Consider the following 13,534-nt stretch of genomic DNA (forward strand, 5'->3'; position numbering starts at 1 on the left):
CGGACATTGACATGACAGCTGACTCCGCACGAACCTACTGCCTTATTTGGTCATGCCATAGATATCACCTGTCACGTCACAGGGTTTGATTAAAATTTGTACCTGACAAAAAAATGAACCATAAATGCTGATTCAAGGCGTTGTAATTGAGAGTCTTACAGATACATGGGCAAAGCTACAACGATTATTAACAAACCATAGTCATCTGTCTTAGTGGACTGTAACTAACCATAGAATGTGGGTAGACTGGAGAACAACAGAAGATAAGTCATAAAATATGTGCATATTTTGTAATTAGACTTGAAAATACAGAGGGTTAAAACCTCAATTAGGGGAAGCCACAAGAAGAGAACATTTCATCTGGAAAATCCTCACAAAATGAAATTTTATAGCATTTGCCTTGAACTATGTTCAGACTACCGACAGTCTCGTGATGTTTGAGGTTTGAAGTCCACAAGTTATTTTTACCGTTTGGTGCAAACAAGTCGGCCCACCTGGACGCTTTATCAGCATGTTGATTGACAGGTATTATAACAACAGTTTTCCTCACCATGGCAACAGCCTCATGTGACAGGCAGGTGATATAGCTGAGTCCTGCCGCTGTGGACAGTTCGGCGGGGCTCCGGCCCCGGGCCGGCTGGTATTACAGGGACGTGTGCTTTCTCGTGGACCCACGAGTTCTCGTGTTATCTGACGCGAAATTCCAGCGGATTCATGAACAGACAGGATTCCTCTGTTGGACGGGGTGACCAGGACTGTTTCTTCCGTGGAAACGGGAAGAGAATAACGGGACTTTTCCGACAGGACTAACTACTACCCGTGTATTGCTTCCTTGAGTGGACTTTTACCGACGTTTACTCGACATTGTGCCGAGACACTGCAGACTTTGTTAAGCTCAGCTCAAGTTCTCACATCCTTCTGACTGTATCACATCGAAGGTAAGCAGTGATATCATATCGCACATAAAACATCTTTACGTGACCGGTTTATATTTCTAGTAAGGTATTGTACAATGTAGCAATGTGTCATAGCATTGTCTTAGGACAAACAGAGAGATGCTGGAAGGTCCATACACTAATGCAGGAGTTATTTGAACAAGTCAAGGAAACGTCGTTATTTGGTCAGCTTGGTATCTAAATTGTTACTATTTTGCACCATCTGTGTCGGTAGTCTGCTTATTTGTTCCAAAGTTATGTTATATCTGTTTGGTAGACTTTGCATCTAGATTTAGTATTATGATTATCGTGTTGGTAGCTACAGCCTTTGAGTTCCACGTTCCAGTGGTGCAAAACACTTGAGTTGGCTGTATCGATGCCTTTCTTTCAGCCGTGTGTATTTATTTTAATGTCAACATCATTACGTCAATGAAGTAGACAGTTGTTATAGAAGCTTTTAGTTGCCTATGAGGTAATCGATAATTTCTCTATACCGATTGGTCAGACCGTGTGTGCATTATTGAGTTGTGAGCCAAAATCACTTCAAGTGGAACATAAAGTCTCCACTAAAGTCTTTTGCTTAATTAGGTATTCTGACTTTCTGTGTTAACAAATTCAATTTTCTAAAGCGAATCTACTCTTTCTGGTGTTAGATATCAGTAAGACAGTTTACCAAATTGTTGACAGACGAGCTAGCAAATAACAAGCTTTGGTGTTCATTTATATTATTCAGGAATACCATCAGATGCGTGGATTAAGGTTGGGCATCCAGGTGATCATGATGAGATACTTGAGTAAAATTTTAATCGAGGTGCTATCAGATGGTACCTGGGCAAAACGCTTCCTAACCGGACGACCTTCTTCACGCCAGGTCATACCATAACAGACAGTGTAAACGTCAATATAAGTTTCTTGCAAATTCTTCCCAGTGGGCTAATTGCAGGTAACATGAAATGCTACAAAATAATATAACAAGTGTCTAACTTAAGACTAAAAACGCATAAGCCGTTATGGCTCTAAATGCCACAAAGGTTATCCATTTCATGTATACTATAGAAGGGAAGGTCGAGATCATGTCAGTGGTCGGGAGCAATCTTTGGCTCGTCATACAACATATCTTGAAGGCATGAAAGTTATCTGAGTGTACTTTACACTCAACAAACACATAATTTCAAATTGATCAATGAAAAAACAGCTCCCACTCGTATCTCAGCACATAACAATGTGGACGTAAAAGCGCTGATTGGGTGAACTCTGTTCATACTACCGACAGTCTTGTGATGTTTGAGGTTTGAAGTCCACAAGTTATTTTTACCGTTTGGTGCAAACAAGTCGGCCCACCTTGATGCCTTATCAGGTTTAAGTGACAGGAGTGCAAGCAGCAGCTTTTCTCACCGTAGCAACAGTAACCTACAGCTGCAATTACATTGTCAATGAAAAGTCGTTGTTTGATTTACTTGGCATCTAAGTCTTCGGATCTATGGACTTTTTATAGGTTGTCTTTGATTATCAGTTCTCCTAAGCTGTGCTTTTTGATCACTTTCCAGTGATGCGTATATGTGCAGCACACTTGAGCCCTTTTTGTCTCAGTCATGTGTATATACTTTGACGTCATTCTCATGACATCAATCATGGTGGCAAGTACCTGCATCAATGTATCAGATAATTGCTATGGTTACCGACCATTTCTACAGATTGAAGAACGTGTCTCCACAGTGACCGGTCAGACCAGGTCTGGAATTCTCTCCGCTGGAGAGTCCCCAGCTGTTTAAGTGTCGCCGGCAATCCCCATCTTTATACATCCACAGGAATATTCTTCAGTTTGTTTAGCTCCCCGTTGATATAGTTATCAGTGGTGTGAGCCTACATGAAGTGCAACATCAAGTTCAAAGTTGATGCAGATATACTAGTATTACGTATGTGTGGAATCCTTGCAACTAATGTTAACCATTGATGAAGGATCGTAGGTATTACGTTCAAACGAAAATAATATTTTATGGTGCACAATTGATAATGGTTCATTTTAACAGAGTGTTATAGTGGAAACTTGAGGGGTGCTTTGGTTAACTCCGCTTAAGATGACGCTGGCCGCAGTCTTGTGATATATGAGTTTTGAAGTCCAACAGTTGTTTTCGCCGTTTGGTGCAAATAGGACGATGCTTTATCAGCTACTTGAAGTTTCAATAATAAAAGTAATCATGTGTGACAAGCCGGTTACGTATTACTAAGTTTGAGACAGTGCCGAGTTACTTACTTAACTTTTTATGTTAGTACTGATTGTATAAAGATCGTCAATATTTAAAAGATTTATTGGTGGTGAACAATATTAAGGTTATCCCTGGAATTGTGCCAAATAAAAATTCGTATTCCCGTGTTGACAAGACACAACAAATGTAACGATGCATGAAAAACACGCTAGACGCTAGGCTCTTCTTCTTCTTCTTCTTCTTCGTTCAAGCGCCAAACCTCATTATGTTGAGGACTCTAGGCACTAGGGAAGGGGGTCATTTTCTAGGTGCAGGTTTGTGGGGCTGATTTGTGGCTGGTGGCTTTTGGCTCCTCAGTGGGCAGGGGCGCCGCTCCCTGACCGCCGTGTTGTTGTGTGGCGGCGAGTACCCGTAGACTTGGTTGAGGTTTAGTGGCTGGCACGGGTGGAGGGCATTTAGGCTTTGCTGTTTCGCGTCAGGTTCACGTAAGTCAGCATCGAATATCTCCCCCAAATTGTTAAAAGGCAGTGTTTATCATCAGATAAGAGGAGTCGTGAACAAAACTGCTAATTCAGCCAGCCCAGGTCGATGTTCGCTCAGTTATATGAGTGCCAGATGTACAAACAAAAGTTCACCGCAACATGGCGACAATCTCTTTCTGCTAGCCATCCGCTCCTGTTCTTTGATATTTGTACGACTGATAATGATCTGATTTTCACGTTCAAGATCTAATAGCCTTAGTTGCTATTCAAGGTGAGCTTAATTTTGTTCTGGAAGAAGGAAAACTTGTATCAGTAATGTCTTCAACATTTAACATCATACAAATGCCACGTGACATGTCGACCAAATTTTCTTCTAGAAATATCGGAAATATCATCATGGCTAGACCATCAAGCCTCAAAGAAGACATGAAACGGGCGTGGTGGGATACAATGGGGACATCGACAGTACCTTTGACACTAGACTTGTCTAACAAAAACCTGAGGCAGTTACCCGATGAACTTTTTGAATTAAATGAGTTGCAGGCTTTAAAGTTAGACAAAAACAAGAACATCCAACTATCTAAGAAGCTTGTTAAATTGACCAACATGAAAGCGTTGAGTTTAAATGACTGTAATCTTGAAACAGTCCACGCTGCCGTGATGAAACTTACACAGTTGGAAACACTGATCCTCAGGAACAACAGGAACATCACCCTGCCGGATGAGATGTCAGGTCTCGTCAATCTCAAGGTCCTGCGCTTAGATAACTGTGGGTTGGACTCACTACCTCCAGTAGTGCTAAACTTGTCACATGTCCATGCTCTGAACCTGAGCTCTAACCCAATACAGACGTTACCCGTGGAAGTTGGACAGCTCACTAACATAAAATATTTGCATCTGTCCAACTGCGAGTTGCAAACACTCCCACCTGAAGTGTGGAGACTGACACAGTTAGAATGGCTGGACCTGAGCTTTAACCCACTACAGACGTTACCCGCGGAAGTTGGCCAGCTCACTAATGTCGATCACTTGGATCTGTCCAGCTGCGAGCTGCAAACACTCCCACCTGAAGTGGGGAAACTGACACAGTTAGAATGGCTGGACCTGAGCTCTAACCCACTACAGACGTTACCCGCGGAAGTTGGGCAGCTCACCAATGTCGAACACTTGGATCTGTCCATCTGCGAGCTGCAAACGCTCCCACCTGAAGTGGGGAGACTGACACAGTTAGAATGGCTGGAACTGAACTCTAACCCACTAAAGACGTTACCCGCGGAAGTTGGGCAGCTCACCAATGTCGAACACTTGGATCTGTCCATCTGCGAGCTGCAAACGCTCCCACCTGAAGTGTGGAGACTGACACAGTTAAAATGGCTGGACCTGAGCTCTAACCCACTACAGACGTTACCCGCGGAAGTTGGACAGCTCACAAATGTCAAACACTTGGATCTGTCCCGGTGTGAACTGCACACACTCCCACCTGAAGTGGGGAGACTGACACAGTTAGAATGGCTGGACCTGAGCTCTAACCCACTACAGACGTTACCCGCGGAATTTGGACATCTCACTAGCGTCAAACTCTTGGATCTGTCCTGGTGCCAGCTGCGCACACTCCCACTTGAAGTGTGGAGACTAACACAGTTAAAATGGCTGAAACTGACAGATAACCCACTACAGACGTTACCCGCGGAAGTTGGGCAGTTCACTAACATCAAACAACTAAATCTGTCCCACTGCCAGCTGCACACACTCCCACCGGAAGTGGGGAAACTGACACAGTTAGAAAAGCTGGACCTGAAATCCAACACACTAGAGACGTTACCCGCGGAAGTTGGACAGCTCACAAATGTCAAACACTTGAATCTGTCCGACTGCCAGCTGCACACATTCCCACCTGAAGTAGGGAGACTGACACAGTTGGAATGGCTGGGCCTGAGCTCTAACCCACTACAGACGTTACCCGCAAAAGTTGGACAACTCACTAAAATCAAGCACTTAGATCTATCCGACTGCCAGCTGCCCACACTCCCACTTGAAGTGTGGAAACTGACACAGTTAGAATGTCTGAGCCTGAGCTCTAACCCACTACAGACGTTACCTGCGGAAGTTGGGCAGCTCACTAACGTCAAACACTTGGATCTGTCCCAATGCCTACTGCGCACACTCCCATCTAAAGTGGGGAGACTGACACAGTTAGAATGGCTGGACCTGAGCTCTAACCCACTACAGACGTTACCCACGGAAGTTGGACATCTCACTAACGTCAGACACTTGAATCTGTCCCACTGCCAGCTGCACATACTCCCACCTGAAGTAGGGAGACTGACACAGTTAGAAAAGCTGGACCTGTGCTCTAACCCACTACAGACGTTACCCGCGGAAGTTGGACATTGCACCAACGTCAAACACTTGGATCTGTCCCACTGCCAGCTGCGCACACTCCCATTTGAAGTGTGGAAACTGACACAGTTAGAATGGCTGGACCTGAGCGATATCCCACTACAGACGTTACCCGCGGAAGTTGAACAGCTCACTAACATCAAACACTTGCATCTATCCCACTGCGAGCTGCGCACACTCCCACCTGAAGTGGGGAGACTGACACAGTTAGAATGGCTGAACCTGAGCGGTAACCCACTACAGACGTTACCCGCGGAAGTTGGACAGCTCACTAACGTCGAACACTTAGATCTGTCCCACTGCCAGCTGCGCACACTCCCACCTGAAGTGTGGAGACTGACACAGTTAGAATGGCTGTACCTGAGTGGTAACCCACTACAGACGTTACCAGCGGAAGTTGGACAGCTCACTAACGTCAAACACTTAGATCTGTCCCACTGCGATCTGCACACACTCCCACCTGAAGTGGGGAAACTGACACGGTAGAATGGCTGAGCCTGAGCTCTAACCCACTACAGACGTTACCCGCGGAAGTAGGACAGCTCACTAACGTCAAACAATTGAATCTGTCCGACTGCCAGCTGCACACACTCCCACCTGAAGTGGGGAAACTGACACAGCTAGAAAGGCTTCACCTGAGCTCTAACCCACTACAGACGTTATTCGCGGAAGTTGGGCAGCTCACTAACGTCAAACACTTGGATCTGTCCCAATGCCTACTGCGCACACTCCCACCTGAAGTGGGGAGACTGACACAGTTAGAATGGCTGGACCTGAGATCTAACCCACTACAGACGTTACCCAAGGAAGTTGGACATCTCACTAACGTCAAATACTTAAATCTGTCCCACTGCCAGCTGCACATACTCCCACCTGAAGTAGGGAGACTGACACAGTTAGAAAAGCTGGACCTGTGCTCTAACCCACTACAGACGTTACCCGCGGAAGTTGGACATTGCACCAACGTCAAACACTTGGCTCTGTCCCACTGCCAGCTGCGCACACTCCCATTTGAAGTGTGGAAACTGACACAGTTAGAATGGCTGGACCTGAGCGATATCCCACTACAGACGTTACCCGCGGAAATTGGACAGCATACTAAAGTCAGACACTTGAATCTGTCCCATTGTGAGCTGTACACATTTCCACCTGAAGTAGGGAGACTGACACAGTTAGAACAGCTGGACCTGGGCTCTAACCCACTACAGACGTTACCCGTGGAAGTTGGACAGCTCACTAGCGTCAGACACTTGGATCTGTCCAACTGCGATCTGCACACACTCCCACCTGAAGTGGGGAAACTGACACAGTTAGAATGGATGGACCTGAGATCTAACCCACTACAGACGTTACCCGTGGAAGTTGGGCAGCTCACTAGCGTCAGACACTTGGATCTGTCCAACTGCGATCTGCACAAACTCCCACCTGAAGTGGGGAAACTGACACAGTTAGAATGGATGGACCTGAGATCTAACCCACTACAGAGGTTACCCGCGGAAGTTGGACAGCTCACCAATGTCAACCACTTGGATCTGTCACGATGCCAGCTGCGCAAACTCCCACCTGAAGTGTGGAAACTGACACAGTTAGAATGGCTGGACCTGAGCGGTAACCCACTACAGACGTTACCCGCAGAATTTGGACAGCTCACTAACGTCAAACACTTGAACCTGGCAAACTGCCAGCTGCACACACTCCCACCTGAAGTGGGGAGACTGACACAGTTAGAATGGCTGGAACTGAGATCTAACCCACTACAGACGTTACCCACGGAAGTTGGACATCTCACTAACGTCAAATACTTAAATCTGTCCCACTGCCAGCTGCACATACTCCCACCTGAAGTAGGGAGACTGACACAGTTAGAAAAGCTGGACCTGTGCTCTAACCCACTACAGACGTTACCCGCGGAAGTTGGACATTGCACCAACGTCAAACACTTGGCTCTGTCCCACTGCCAGCTGCGCACACTCCCATTTGAAGTGTGGAAACTGACACAGTTAGAATGGCTGGACCTGAGCGATATCCCACTACAGACATTACCCGCGGAAATTGGACAGCATACTAAAGTCAAACACTTGAATCTGTCCCATTGTGAGCTGTACACATTTCCACCTGAAGTAGGGAAACTGACACAGTTAGAACAGCTGGACCTGGGCTCTAACCCACTACAGACGTTACCCGTGGAAGTTGGGCAGCTCACTAGCGTCAGACACTTGGATCTGTCCAACTGCGATCTGCACACACTCCCACCTGAAGTGGGGAAACTGACACAGTTAGAATGGATGGACCTGAAATCTAACCCACTACAGACGTTACCCGTGGAAGTTGGGCAGCTCACTAGCGTCAGACACTTGGATCTGTCCAACTGCGATCTGCACAAACTCCCACCTGAAGTGGGGAAACTGACACAGTTAGAATGGATGGACCTGAGATCTAACCCACTACATGCGTTACCCGCGGAAGTTGGACAGCTCACTAACGTAAAGCACTTGGATCTGTCACGATGCCAGCTGCGCACACTCCCACCTGAAGTAGAGAGACTGACAAAGTTATATTGGCTGGGCCTGAGCGATAACCCACTACAGACTTTACCCGCGGAAGTTGGACAGCTCACCAATGTCAACCACTTGGATCTGTCACGATGCCAGCTGCGCAAACTCCCACCTGAAGTGTGGAAACTGACACAGTTAGAATGGATGGACCTGAGCGGTAACCCACTACAGACGTTACCCGCAGAAGTTGGACAGCTCACTAATGTCAAACACTTGAACCTGGCCAACTGCCAGCTGCGCACACTCCCACATGAAATGGGGAAACTGACACAGTTAGAATGGCTTGACCTGAACTCTAACCCACTACAGGCGTTACCCGTGGAAGTTGGACAGCTCACTAAAGTTTCACACCTATATGTCTATGGAGATCCTCTTATAAAACCACCAGTAGAAGTCTGTAGTCAGGGGATTTCCGGTATTAGACAATACTTTGACGAACTAGAACGCTCAGAAGAAAATGTAAGCGCTCGTCTGAAAGTGGTCGTATTGGGAGAGAAAATGGCTGGAAAAACAAGCCTGGTACAAACGCTGCGCAGGGGCGTGTCCTCTCTGACAGAAGAAGAGGATCGCACACACTGTGTAGAGATAACTCAGTGGACACCTGATGACAACATCACGTTTGAAGTGTACGACTTTGGCGGACACGACGTGTACCATCTCACTCATCAGTTTTTCTTGACACAAGATGCCTTCTACCTATTACTCGTGAACCTTGAGACATACAGCTGCACTGAACAGCGTTACACAGAAGCCGTGGGGTTTTGGCTGGACACAGTGAATGCCCGAGTGCCGGGGGCGGTGGTTTCATTGGTCGGGAGTAAGAAGGATCGTTGTCGATCTTATGATGTAATAAGAGAGGATATTCAGAGAAGAATTGAACTGCAAAAGGAGATGTGGGAAAGACAACGCATTGCAAGACTGACGAGCATTCAGGCGTCGCAACAGACTGGTTCCTCCGAGTTAATGGAAGACATATCCCAACAACTTGCACATATAGATTACCTATCGAGGCAAAGACTCCGTATTGTTGGAAACTTACTTTGTGTTTCTGTAAAACCGGAGTCCTGGTTTGGGAGATTTTTTTCTAGATCTCCATCCTGGGTGAGTCTGAGGAATCTTCTGTTAGAAACAGCAAATAACAAAACATTGTTTCCGACGTTAAGAAGAGTCTTGCCAAAGACATGGGTGTTGTTTCAACAGTTGCTTAAAGTTTCGATGGATACGGAAACTGAAAGCTCTGACGAAGAAGGCTCTGACGATAAAAGTCTATCATCTGGAGAAACGTCTTCACACGGGAGAACAAAACAGCCTGCACGATACTGGCTGACATTGACTGAGTTTAAACGCATTGGAAGACTCGCAGAACTCTCAGTAGAGAGACTGGAGCCAGTCCTGTCTTACCTGCAGCAGGTGGGAACCATTCTCAGGTACACTGACATACCTGAACTCAAGGAGCTTGTCTTCCATGATCCTCCTGCCCTGATTGAATTCTTCAAGAATCTGTTCCATCACAGTACCAAAGCAATATTCGAAACACCCAGACTACAGAGTGCTAATTATACACGCGTACAGCTGAGTGGTTTTGAAAAGGATCTTTGCGACTGTGGACTGATCCGGAAGGATGTGCTGACATGTATGCTACCGCCAAATATCTCTCCCGACATTGTTACAGCTCTGATGCAGCATTTTGGTCTTTGCTTTGAGTTAAAAGTCAGTGATAAAACAGACCCCGCTCAACACACTGTTCTGTACAAAATACCTTGGTACCTGCACAAGCAAACGCCAGGGGAGTTGATGAGTGTTTGGCAAGAACACTTGCCAGAGGAACAAGAACAGCTACAGCTGATGTGTGACATCAGAGGATTCTGTCCCCGGGGACTGTTTCAGAGGTTCAGTGTTGGGATTCACCATCTTGTCAAGGACAGGATAGACTGGAAAGACGGCCTCATGGCCTACAGACAAGACTATCCCATACTGGTGTGTTCCAAACCTGTTGCAGACGACACCTACATCACCATGGCAACCAGAGGCAGGCTTCCCCAGGCAGGTGAGATGTGGGGCGTGGTCCACCCACTGCTGGAGGTGCTGATCCAGCTGCTGCAGGAGTGGCCAGGTGTGCTGTACTCCCTCCACGTCACCTGTGCGCACTGCATCAAGGCAAGACTGGACAACCCGCACCAGTACGACCTGAGGGACCGGACTGCAGATGACGGCCGTGACGTCAGGTGTCCCAGAGTCAAACATACAGCATCTACCTCGGCAGACATTGTCTACAGACCAAGCAGGTTGTCCGGTATGTTGCGATGTTGCTATTAATAGAAAGTGTTTTGAAGTAACTCTATTCCTTCAAAATAAACGCTAACACTTCAACGCTGGTAAATGATCTGTAGGTCAAGTGAATGATCTATATTTATTTATTGGTTTGGCTGTTCAGGATACACAACCAGGACTGCCCAACTAGCCTATGTGATCTATATATCTTTACAAGAACCCCGGGGACTGACTCTCATTGTGTCCTCCTTTTTCACAGTTGTCACGAGTAGAACATCCCTGACCCAAATGAGGCCATCTCAGCAAAATGTAAGTAGCTACATCAAACATGATTTACTTTTAACATATATCTCGTAGTTGTTGATTGTTTGTTTTACGGAAGCTACTCTCATTCTTACTTTAATGTCCAGGTCCATTGTTGATGACGCTTTGTTTTTGCTTAATAAGGACTACTACAAGATGACCTCCGACCCGCGCGGTCTCGCCCTGATCATCAGCAACATCAACTTTACAGACCCGAGTAGGAACAGACCAGGAGGGGAGAAGGACCTGGACAGGCTCAGGAAGATTTGTGAGAAACTCAAGCTGCAGCAGAAGATCAGAGAAGACCTTACAGCTCAGGTGGGTAATGTGAGACATATTAACAATTACAGTTTTCATTCCAATTATGTATAAATTTCATTATCGTAGCTATTTGGAATTCAATCATTCTGCTGTACGTTACACAACGTCATTACACATTCTGTTTGTAATATGCACCATTGTCACTGAAGTTAAGGCATGTTAAATAAAGAATATTAGTATCAATTTATGTCTACTGTTATGGTAAAGCTGTGCTAAGCTCGGTACACGGTATCCTCAATCCACCGCTGCGCCAGAATCTCCTAGCTCTAAGTCAGTAGATATTTGTAATGTACATCCAGTAAGAGTCCAGTAACTGACAATGAGAACATCATACTGTGTTGACTGCTATCTCGTGTTAAACCCGTAGGAAATTGAAGCTGCAGCAAACGACGTCTCCAGGAGAGATCACAGCAGCTACGACTGTTTCGTGCTGTTCCTTCTGACGCATGGTGACGTTGCAGGAGTGCTGGGCACAGACGGACAGCACGTGTCTGCGGAAAACATCGTTTCTAGTTTCCAGGCCTGTCAGAGTCTTGTGGGCAAGCCTAAAATCTTCTTTATCCAGGCCTGTAGAGGAGGTGAGAGACCATTACGGAAAATCTATAAGAGACAAATATACCCAAAACTATGAGAAAGAAATAGACCTGTTATGGGTACTTGATGACAACTATCCAACTAAAGACAGGTACATATCGAATGTGAACGTAACTCTTGTCTGAAATCACATGAAGGCATATTATTGGGTCCTGTGCCTTTGTATGAAAACATCATCTTCATAAATCAGCAGGCGTCACTACTTAGTGTTTATTGGTACAAGATGTGCTGCTAATAATGAGTGTTTTGTGTTAACGTGGAATTTCGTCTAACGTGGAACCCGCATCCAATTCCCAGTTGACAGGGACCCGGGGCAGGAACACACAGACACTACCGGTACCCTCGATGAAGGACGCAGCACCCCACAAGCCGGGAGAGAAGCATCAGATGGAGCAACTGAGACCACTAAGTCACCACCTCCTCCCACATCAGCACCAGCCGCATCTGCAGCATCTTTGGAGAGTCCTGATGCTGGAGAGAGAACCTTACCGACGGCGAGCGACCGGCTAGTGATGTACGCGACAGTGCATGGTAGGTACCAGGGTTTATCCAATGATATGGCACCCATCTTACGAACCTTGTCGACTTAGTAGTGTTATACATAGACAGTCAATAAATTTATAATGTCAACTATTTCAATATTCTGTCGTTCTCAAGTTACTGAGAACGTAACTGATAAACTTATTTCATATTTTCTGTTGAGGGCAGAACAACTGACGTGGCTGTTTATAGTTTAAACGAAGCAATATCTGTAGTGAGCTCATATCGTTCATGAATGAATATATCGTATAAAAAACTACCACTAAGCTGTTACTATTTTCTTATGATGTTTCTTTTATCTGACGTGTTCTGACAGGTCACGTGTCCTGGAGAAACTCCGACACAGGCACGTGGTTGGTCCAGGTTCTTGCTGACGTCATCACAGAACACGCCGAGACGGAGACGCTACAGGAAATGCTAACGAGGGTGAGCCAAACTTTGGGTCTATAAATACTAGTATGGTAACAATGGGTGTGGTTAAACACAAACTCTATCTACGGAAGGCAACGTTATGACCTTGCTTTGTTTGAGAAATTTTCCACCTCATTGCTTGGAGCGGGTGAACGACATGTGACATGGAACACGCTTAACCTGCTGGGAGATGACCTCAATGTTAAAACGTCATCGTGAGAATGACTCAATTACAATTGTGAAAAAAACATCTTTTGCTTGCGGTTCATTCTTACTACTTACTTCTCATCTCTGTTATCATTCTTCACTTCCCATACAAACGGTGCCTGTCATTCTAACTGCAACTGCCGTCATCTTTCACGAGATGCTCCATCGGCCCTGTCTGGGCACAATTATGAATATAGTATCAAATGATTATTTCAGAAGCTAAATTATGTTATATTTCTATTCCCCAGGTAAACGCCAAAGTGGCAGACTTCAAAACCATAAACCAAGAGTACAAGCAGCAACCGGAA

General features: G+C 45.8%; 2 protein-coding genes across 2 annotated transcripts; both read left to right on the plus strand.

Annotated features, from left to right (window-relative positions):
• The first annotated feature begins 3,635 nt into the window (after positions 1–3,635).
• On the plus strand, positions 3,636–6,603 carry LOC118430455 (leucine-rich repeat protein lrrA-like). Its single transcript, XM_035841330.1, has one exon. It carries the CDS (start codon positions 3,940–3,942, stop codon positions 6,508–6,510), a length of 2,571 nt encoding a protein of 856 aa, XP_035697223.1. The 5' UTR covers positions 3,636–3,939; the 3' UTR covers positions 6,511–6,603.
• Positions 6,604–6,736: 133 nt separating this feature from the next.
• Positions 6,737–12,805, plus strand: LOC118430859 (malignant fibrous histiocytoma-amplified sequence 1 homolog). Its single transcript, XM_035841893.1, has 7 exons — positions 6,737–6,745; positions 6,882–10,872; positions 11,110–11,159; positions 11,298–11,471; positions 11,842–12,052; positions 12,366–12,599; positions 12,777–12,805. Exons 1-7 carry the CDS (start codon positions 6,737–6,739, stop codon positions 12,803–12,805), a joined length of 4,698 nt encoding a protein of 1,565 aa, XP_035697786.1.
• Positions 12,806–13,534: the final 729 nt, after the last annotated feature.

The sequence above is a fragment of the Branchiostoma floridae genome, chromosome 14 (assembly GCF_000003815.2).
Source record: "Branchiostoma floridae strain S238N-H82 chromosome 14, Bfl_VNyyK, whole genome shotgun sequence".
In the NCBI taxonomy this organism is placed as follows: Eukaryota; Metazoa; Chordata; class Leptocardii; order Amphioxiformes; family Branchiostomatidae; genus Branchiostoma; species Branchiostoma floridae.